This window comes from Corylus avellana, chromosome ca1, assembly GCF_901000735.1.
Source record: "Corylus avellana chromosome ca1, CavTom2PMs-1.0".
Classification (NCBI taxonomy): Eukaryota; Viridiplantae; Streptophyta; class Magnoliopsida; order Fagales; family Betulaceae; genus Corylus; species Corylus avellana.
In genome coordinates this window covers 47592431-47602726 of record NC_081541.1, presented here as the reverse complement: position 1 = coordinate 47602726, position 10296 = coordinate 47592431, and the positions used below count along the sequence as shown (strand labels likewise).

General features: G+C 37.6%; 1 protein-coding gene across 1 annotated transcript in view; it reads right to left on the bottom strand.

Moving 5' to 3' along the window:
* LOC132173832 (probable splicing factor 3A subunit 1) overlaps positions 1-10296 on the bottom strand; it is a 17486-nt gene that overhangs the window by 1694 nt on the left and 5496 nt on the right. The window contains exons 2-5 of the mRNA XM_059585460.1: positions 6911-9147; positions 6515-6775; positions 5886-6017; positions 5722-5731 (exon numbers count right to left, since the gene is read on the bottom strand). Coding sequence (XP_059441443.1) covers positions 5722-5731; positions 5886-6017; positions 6515-6775; positions 6911-9058 — 2551 coding nt within the window. The 5' untranslated portion in view covers positions 9059-9147. The remainder of the gene's footprint in view (positions 1-5721; positions 5732-5885; positions 6018-6514; positions 6776-6910; positions 9148-10296) is intronic.

Below are 10296 nucleotides of genomic sequence, written 5' to 3'. Positions count from 1 at the left end.
AGCTTAGCTAAAAGATTAATATTAATTATATTTAGTTATTATTATTTTTTTTTTTAACTCCAACAGAGTAGCTTGTTATTAGCTAGAATAGTTACATTGTTATGGTGAATATAGCACACTAAATGAATAAAATATTATTTATTTATTTTTTATTTATTATTTCTTTATTTTACCTCTTTTCACCTAACATCTTTTTTTTTTTTTTTTTTTTTTTGAACACATCTTCACATTTGTTACGTTCCACTCTCAAACACAAAATTTCTTCACACAAAATTTATCTCTCTCGCACACAAAATTTCTTCACACAGTTGGATGAAAAAATTGAATGCAAGAAAAAAAATTATTTCATGGAAACACACGGATGGAAACAAATCAATTGTAGTTGGATAAAAAATTTATTGCATAAAAACACAAGGATGGAAACAAACCAATTGCAGTTGGATGAAAAAATTTATTTATGTTATTAATTTTAAGAATTAGTTACTGCATGTGAGATGAATGTTCCTCATATGTGTTTATTTTTGTTTTTATGAATGATTTCTATATATGTGTTTATTTTTCTCTTTAATTAAGTGTTGGCAATAATATAATAAAAAAAATAATGAGAAATAATATTTTAAAACAAGTATAGAATGAAATAGAGAATCTGTTGGAGTGTGTAGTGAAAAAACAATAGTTAAAGTAAATAATTGTACTTTTTCACTAGGTAAAATACCTAATGCTGCTGAAAATGCTCAAAGTATATGGGTTTAAGAGTCTGTTTGTGATTGCGTTTGAAAAATATAGTTTTTAACTCAAAAAGAGTTTTTGGGCAAAAACTTCACTTTTAAACTTTTGCCAAAATTGTTTTTTAGCCGTTTTTAGGTTTTTTGGACCCATAAAAACGCTTTTAATTTTTTTACCAAACGAATACTTTTTTCTTCAAACGGGTTTTTTAAGTGTTAAAAGTACTTTTAGACCCCTCAAATGCAATCCCAAACTAGCCCTAAGTCACCCATTTCTCATGTTTTTTTTTTAATTTTTAAATTTCTAAATTTTTAAATTTTCTAATTTTTCTAATTTTTTTAATTTTAAAATTTTTATTTTGTATTTTTAATTAATATATGGACACGTATCGATTTTTTTATGGTGCTGACGTGGCTTTTCATCAAATTTTGGACGAAATTTAGATGGAGGTATAATCTCCGTTTTTATGTAAATCCTAGGTACTTCATGTGATAAAAACTAAACTCTAGAGGTCAAAAAATAAAGTTGTTAAACCACAGGGGGAAAAATGTATTTAACCCCCTTTTTTAAAATTATTTTTATGCTTTTTTATTTTTCATCTTTTTTTATTTTTTATTTTTAAATTTTCGTTAGGACACGTGGCAAACCATTAGTTTTTTTTTTTTTTTTTTTTAACGGAATATAGGCGAAGGTACGAATTCCATTGTTATTGATAACATATGTACTATGATACAAATTGAAACCTAGATTAAAATAATAATAATAATAAAAAAGTCCTCAAAACTCAAATACTAAAAAAGTTATTAACTTCATTCATTTAAAGAAAAAAAAGAAAAAGAAAAAAAAGGTTATTATCCGTAAATTTTAAATGAACTATAGTAAAATCAACCGTAAATATTAGCCTATATTTTTCATCTATTCTCTTTTCTTCTTTTATTTTATTTATTTTTGAGTTTTACCATTACTCGGTATACAAGTATCTTGATGCAGTTTTGATTCCTTAGGTCTTGATTGGCCTTTGAAGTCTCAACATCTTTATATTTACAAATTACACTGCTTTCTACCAACTTTCATCCAATTCATTGGAATGCAAAATGATTTTTCTTTAGAAACTCAACTTTTTTGGAAGAGGAAAATCATTTCCGTAAAGTTGGTACATACAATTACTCTAGATAATGAACATAAAAATGCCGACAACCTTTTCTGGATGATTTAGGAAAAAAATTTTCTGGTCTAAATGTTTATCCGAAGACACTTTAAGTTTAAGAACACGTTGGGTATACGGAATAACTATTCAATTAGAACAAAGAATATCTATTACTGAAAAATGAAGAGGCTGGAATGGTAGTTTGGTTTGTATATATTTTCATTAAAACATATTAAACTCTAAATTACGAAAATGTCTTGACTAAGTCTTAAAGGTGTCTGAACCGAATCCCGCAAGGACCCCACTGCGACTCATTCGGGACCCGCCTAGACCCCGCTTAGACTCTATCAGGACCCCGTCGAGATCAGCCGGAGACCCTGGTAGGTCCCGGTCAAGTCCCGGTGGGGTCCTAAGCAGATCCTGGTCAAGTTCCGGGCAGGTTTTGGCGGGGTTCGAGGCAACTCCCAGGTGGGTCCTGGGCGAGTGTTGGGCAGGTCCCAGCGGGGTCTTGGTCAATTCCGGGGCAGGTCCGGTCGGGTCTCAGTCAAGTCTCGGGGTCTTGGGCGGGTCCCGAGCAAGTCCCGACGGGGTCCTGGGCAAGTCCTAGCGAGGTCCGAGCAGGTCCCAGTCAAGTTCCGGAGGGATCTCGGGAAAGTCCTGGGCAGGTCCCGATCGGGTCTTAAGTGGGTCTCGATCAAGTCCCGGGAGGGTCTTGGGCAGGTCTAGGCGAGTTTTGTTCAGGTCCAGTTGGGTCCCAAGTAGGTCCTGGCGAGGTCCCGAGCGGGTCCTGAGCAAGTTCTGGTCAAGTCCCGGGTGGGTCCCGGGCAAGTCTCAGTGTGGTCCTAGACAGGTATTGGCAGAGTCCGTCGATTTGAGAATAAGATGTTCAAAGTCGATTTGAAAATGGTTTAAAATTGAAAAAGAATTTTTGGTTAAAAATAAAATATTTTCCGTTGACCAATATTTAACGTCGCAGTAAATACCGTAAAATGCAGAAATCATTTTCTGAAACCTATTTTATGTCGAAGTAAATGAAGCCATATGTATTTCTTTATTTGGTCTAGTGCAATTCGTTAGTAAATTAAATCATGTAACCAATTTTTTAAAAATCTTATAAAACAATTATAATTTACATTTTTAAGGACCTATTTTTTTTATTTTTTTTTGGATAAATACAAAATTGATCCTTGTGGTTGGCCTAATTTACAAATCACTCCATGTGGTTTAAAAAATAATTTATAAGTCCCTAGGGTAGACCAAAATAACATTTTACTCAATGAATTCATTTTCCGTTAAATGACTTAACGAAAACCGTTACATTACCATGTCATACCCAATAAAAATAAGACACGTGTTCTTTTTCATTTATACTTTTAAAAAATGACAAATAAGTTTTTTCACATCATTTTGAGGCTTTAACACACACTCCACTTCAAATTAAATAAACATAATCCCTCTATATCTCATGTGCCACTTTCGTTTTCATCTTTCTTAATGATTCTTGCCGTCATCGTCATATTCCGATGGGTGTGATCTTCGATCTGTGAGTTACTCTGAGATTTTTAAGCATCTGCGTTTTTGGATTAGTGCATTTTTGGACAGTATTTCTATGGAAATTCAGATTTATTTTTGGGTATTGAAGCATCTTAAAAAATTGTTTCTGGGCATTGGAAACAATCTATTCCTCTCTCTGTGTCATTTTTTTTGGGGAAGATGAAGACGACAGAGGCAAGAATCGGTGGGGAAGATGAAGATGACAACATGAAGACGAAGATGAATACAACGGCAAAAATTGTTAGGGAAGATGAAGACGACGGCAGCACATGGGATATAGATGGATTATGTTTATTTAATTTGACATGGAGTGTGTGTTGGAGCCTCAAAATGACGTGAAAAGGCTTATTCGTCATTTTTTAAAAGCATAAATAAAAAAGAACACGTGTCTTATTTTTATTGGGTGTGATGTGACAATGTAACGGTTTCCATTAAGTCATTTAACGAAAAATAAGTTCAAAAAGTAAAATGTTATTTTGGTCTACCATAGGAACCTATAAATTATTTTTTAAACCATAGGGTGTGATTTATAAATTAGGCCAACCACATGGACTAATTTTACATTTATCTTTTTTTTTTTTTTTTTTGAAACATCCGAATACTCAATAGCCTTTAACCTTTTGACAAAGAGTGCCAAGAGTGGTGGTACACAAGTATGAATTTTGTCACAAATCTCAAGTTTCCAGATTTACAAGCTCATCCATAAGAACATGGGTACAAGACTGAAGTTATATGAGTAGGTAATAATAAATTTTCCCTAGATCACCTTGATCACAGTGGAAGACAATTAGACAACCATTATTTTGATGATACAAGTTTAATATTCCCATATCGAAAGGAAAATGCTATATTCCCTTCGAATTGAACTTCAGCCTTTTTATTATAATTATTTACTAATCAAATGAAAAAAGAGTAACAAAAAAAGCAAAAAAAAAATCAAGAAGTGGACTTTCAAGCAGCAAATCCAAACAGAAATACAATTATACAATGCAATTAATAAGAAATGGGCCAAAAAAAAAAAAAAAACACCTGGTCCTCAATTTAATCTGACCGCAAACCCATTGAAAATGAATTAAGATCCTATTTGAACGGAAGAATATCCAGTTAATTATATTAAAAGAGTATTTTTATCACATCAAAAAGTAAAAATACAAAAATACCTCTTAAATATAACTAACCATGTTCCATTCAAAATCCCTTCAGGTGTTATGCACAAGAAGGAAGAAAGTCTGAATGTGAAACTTCTCCTGTACATTTTTTTGATATAGCCCTACAATTAGCAGACTGCATAGAAAGTTCATTCAACTTCAGTTATTCTGACTATGAGTGGATACTACTACATCTCTGGAAACCAAGTATTCTCAAAGGTTGTGGGTTCTCTCAGCCGTTCTATGGGGGCTTTTGTGGGAAGTTTAATCGATGGGTTTATTCTATATACCTATTCTTGAGACACAAAAACTTATCAAACTATGGAATAGCTATTCCATTTCTGGGTTTATTCTACCAACCAAACGTGCTGCTTTATTTCAGGGGTATATTCTACCAACCAAACATGCCCTAAAGCAGGGCTTTGGAAACTGACTTGTATACTACGGACAAAAAGTCTATTCAACACAAACTGAACAAACTAAAAGTAGAGGTGGAACCGTGAAAGAATTGAAAAAAGAAATCAAACATTACAAGGAATCTAATGCTATCTCTGTTATACTACAACTAGTTTTAAGATACACAATGGTTGAGGTAAAACACTTTATTAGTCAGGCATAGCAAGGTCGAGCAAAAATCCAGAAACAGAACAAGAAAGCATGGGAGGGAAACACTTTCAATCTGAAAAATTGAACTTCTAGGTTTAAACACAACAATGTATATCAACTGCTCATTATTTCCACAATTTCTCAACTTGGGCTCAACTTTCATATATCTGCACTAGCAAAAAGAATCAAAGAACGGTTTTATCTCACAATAAAGTGGTGGGTAGACAGACTAGCTGAGCTGAGAAATTTAAGAGAAAGTATCCCTGATTTAGAAAAGCATCGGGAACAATAGACAGAATTTCAGCTCAGCAACAACAAAATGACCCTACCAGTGAATAACTAAAAAATAAAGTGTAAAACACCTTAATAGGTACTTTATATTGACTTTCTCAAACCAGTTCTCCATCCAACTCTCTCTTCAACATGTATTAGTCTTGCTCAATACATGTTCAAAAGAATACACATAAATCTAAGCTATAGTTTATGAGAGAACAAAAGTAAGATTTATCTGCTGCCTCTATCATGAAACTGCAATGAAACCTGATCCATGCTGCAATAAAAAGGCAGGTATAAATAACTGCCATCAGAGCTGTGAAAACAAGGACCATGAATGCTACATAAAAGGGAAGGATGGGAGAGCATACGACCTGTATAAGAAACATATGCTGGGTGGCACAGTCGTTTCATGAACCCAAACAAGTTGCCTTTTCTGTAGTAAGAAAAATGGCATCAGAAAGCATCAACTCTCCCAGCCATTGCTTGCTTATTGGCTGGTCCAATGGCTGGTCTGAGGAGAACATTGCAGAAAAATGGAACAAATTTGTAGGGCATAAGCCCTGCAAAAAGACATACCATAGGATGCAGCGTTCTCCAGAGAAAACCAATCAGTAATCTATCCATCTAAATGTGCAGGTATATGGGTATGCTCTCTACAAAACAAAATGTAAATACTAGCAAAAAGAACTTCCTTCACTACGTTCACCAACAGCAAAACTTGCAGCAACGAAATTGGAAATGAAAAGCACAATAAGACTGGAGTTCAAAATCTTCAGTGAAGCAACCGCAATGCAAAAGGAGAAGATGATTAGTAGTAATAAGTAGATGACTTGATCAGCCTAAGAAAAAGGAACTTGTTGCCCTTAGATACTATACAGTAAGGTTAGGACAAAAGAACAAGTTCAGAAAGTCATTCTAGTGATACAGCATTTCCAACATAACATCGATGGAGATAGAATAACAAAGTTCAACAATAATATATGGAATACTCTCATGGTAACAAGAAAGTTCCAACAACCACCTTAAATGCCCTGGTCAAGAAAGCTGTTCATCTTTTTCTACCACCACGCTCTCTTAAAGAAAGGTTAAGTGTTTCTCCTGCTCCAATGTTGTAATATGCCAGCGACAAATTGTCCTTGAGAAAGCCAGGTTTTCCACTCAATTTCTGTTTATTGGCAGGAAGCTGGATCTCCCCTGCAATTTTCTCCTTCAGACTGCCAATAGTTTCAGATAAGGACTGCACTGTAATCTCCAGAAGCTGCCCTTTGAGATTTCCTTCATCAACATTGGGAACAGAGACAGTGATACGAACAGGCCCCTGCAAAAATAAAAATAAATCTCAATCAGGAAACCTAGAGCTCATTGATTTAAAAAATAAATAAATAAATAAAAATTGAATACCACTTGAAGTTTACTAGAGTGAAAAAGGGGCAAAGGCAGAGACTCCACATACCAGATGCTGAGCAAGAAATTGGTCTTCTGGAATAAGCAAAGAATCATCGAGCTTCTGCCTCTTTGGCTCTGGTTCATTCGGAAGCGGTGGAGGAGCTTCCTCAGGTGGTGGTGGTGGAGGCATTCCTTGAGGCAAAGGCGGTGGGGGCATCATAGGCATGGTAGGTTGATGCACAGGAAGAGGAACAAAAGATCGGGGAACTGGCACATGCATAAACTGAGAACCAGGTGGAGGCGGTACAGGAATACTAGTAGCATTCATGGTTGGCATTTGGGGTGGTCGATTCACCAAAAGAGATTGTTGTCCAGAAGTTATTGGCATTGGAGGTGGAGGTGGCCGTACTGAAGGAATCATTTGCATAACTGGTGGCCTGGGTTGGGGTACAGGGAGCCCGACACTACTTGGAGCAGAATACTGGACTGTGTTTGGGGGCAAACGAGGAAGATTCAAGGCTAGTCCAGGTGGAGGAGGAAGTGGACGAACTGATGGCATGCCAGGCCTAGGTGGAAGAGCTGCGGGGCCAGGAAGGTTTCTTGCATCATTATTACCAGCATCATTTTGATCCTCTCCATTGATATTTTGAGACATGGCCTGGTTTGCAGTGCGCCCAATGCTTCCAGAGTGACCATCCCATATAACTTGCTTTGGTTGCTCATCTTTCTTCTTCTCAATCTCAGCCTTGACAGCATTAGAGACTTCTTCTTCTGTGGTACCAAAAATATCCGGACGGGTTCGGGCAAGTCCTACAATGTTCCTGGAGATCTCGTCGTCCTGAGCAAGTGTAGTCTCCCGAATTTTAGCAAACATCCTTTCTTTCTGCTCTTTGTACTTGGGATCAATGAGGGAAATCCTCATGTGTTCGGACATCTCATTAATGGGGATTAGCTCACCAGTAATTGGGGAAACAACGAATTTTGTTGGGTCTCTTTCTGCAGGGATCCTCTCCTCTGGTCTCTTCCAGTTCTTCACAATTCGCATTGGTGGCTCTGGTTCCTCTGTTACCATCATCTCATTCTTCTTTCCATCATCATTCTCTTCAATACTTGTTACCCTCATTCCCTCTTCAACAAGCCGCACTTCTTCTTCATCCATTTCCATCTCCACAACCTTTCCTGGCTCAACAATATCTTCGTCCATAACTGACACCTTACTTCTCCTTATAACCTCCTCAAGGGTCATTGGAGGGGGTAAATCCTCATCCTCATCATCAGCAAAATCTATCATTTCAACCACAACAAAATCATGCCAATCAATCATGGCCATCTCTACTCTTTCCTGCTCCTTTTCATCCTCAGCTTTCTGCCTGGCCTGCTCTTGAGAACGCTCCCACTCGAGGCGATTCATACTTCGTTCAAGCACAGTTGTCATGTCAGCAACACTCTTCTTTAGCTTCTCTGTCAAACCCTTTGGAGGCATTAAGACTTTTGAATATGCATCAGCAAGCGAAGTGAAAAACATGAACATACTGTGGGTTGGCTTCAAAAAATGGAACTGGGGGTTATTGATTTCCCTGCTTGTCAATCCTGTCAAGAATGATTTCCCATTCCGAGCCACAAACTGAGCAGTGAGCTTGATTATCTCAAGTTCTTCACCAGTAATCCCTTCAGGAAGCCGAACAGTATACTGTTCAGCTTCTGGGGGCTCAAGAACTTTACGAACAGGTTTAAACAGGGCAGACAGATCAACCTTTGCTGCTGCCGCTTCATTACCATCAGCAGCTGGCGCAGATGGGAGCAACTCAGCCACAGCAGAATCAGTAGGCTGCTGTGCAGAAGACAGATTTTGAGCACGCGATTCGGACAACCGGTGTTGATAATATGCATGGTAGGGATCCGATGCATTCAAAAAATTGAACTTCACATTGCCAGCATTATTTGCAATAATCCTCTTTTCAAACTCTGGGCCATTCTTTGCAACAAACTGAGCAGTTTTGTCAACAATGGTTCTAATATCTGGGGGAGGATGAATAATTCCAATGGTTCTTGTGTGGGTTGCAACCGTTGAAGGCGCTGAGTTAGCTGTGTTCTGCCCCTCATTTGAAGGCCTTTCATCCTGCTGCTCATCAGAAACTTGAGATGCAGGAAGAGGGCCAAGATTTCCGTCAAGAGGAGGAGCAGGGAGGGGCAAGATTGGCAAAGAACCTAGCATTTTTTTTTTCAAAAGAAACAAAACCTTAAATATGAAGTGACAAAGTGATGGCTTGAACACAGATTCATCTACCAGCCAGTTATCACTACCTATGATAAGAAATCAAAGCAAAACCAGGTTAGTTTCAAGCTCAAATAATTGCAAAATGAAGCACTTTAAAGATCTCTCAGCAGATCAAATTCAAGCATGCACAACCCAAATATTTCTCCTTTTTACAGTAAATATTGCTTATGCCAAGGTTGTCACAACCCAAACCCAAAAAGTGCCAAATATGCATGGTACACTACAAAGACTAGCATCCTGGGATCTAATTTTTCTTTCTCCTTTTTTTTTTCTTTTTTTTTTTTCTCTTTTTGTCTTCTTCATCAAATAACTGAGGAAGGCATAAAAAACATAAATGAATTTCCGATACGTATTATTAGAGCAGTAAAAGAAATCTCATCAACCGACATAAGGTACCATTCACTCCGCCCTAGGGGTGTAAGGGCTCGGCTCGTTTACTTTGAGGCCAGGCTCGAGCTCGACACGAACCTAGAAATGTTGCTCGAGCTCGGCTCGATAGGGTTGGAACCCTGTTCGAGCTCGAGCTCAAGCTCGATTAATTTTGGGATGTATATGTACATGCATTTGGCAAAAATGATTCAATCCTAGAATTCAATATTATGTGAAAGACCAGCACCCATCTGTTTAATAAGACGAAGATACTTTTTCTGCTCTAATTTCATCTAACACAAACCATAATTCAGTAAAAAACAGAAACCCCAATACCTATCTATCCAAAAATATTTACACATTTTTCTGGGCAACCAAACAAACACATCAAAGGCAAAACCCCAAACCACCCACCACCCAAGAAGAAACGGAGAAAAAAAAAACCCAGAAAGAAAAGAAAAACCCACAAATCTTATCACCTCCTCCGCCTCCGATCCGCGGCGTACTGCGAGAGTGAAAGGACCTCCGATAGCGGCGTGGACAGCGGGGTTGGCAGCGGCAAGTTCCTGGAAACCGGGCACGAGCCGTTCAGCTTCAGCCAGGCGTCGAGGTGTGTGGTTGCTGCGGTGGTGGTGGTTGTTGCTGTTGGGGGCACTGGGGGAGTGGTGGGAGCGGCAACAGAGATAGGAGGCGAGGAGGATGGTGGAGACTGTGAGAGGAGAGTCGAGAGAATGGAGAGATCAGAGATGATAGATTTAGGTTAAATTTGGGTTCTCTAATTTACAACCGTTGGATTTGGAAAAATA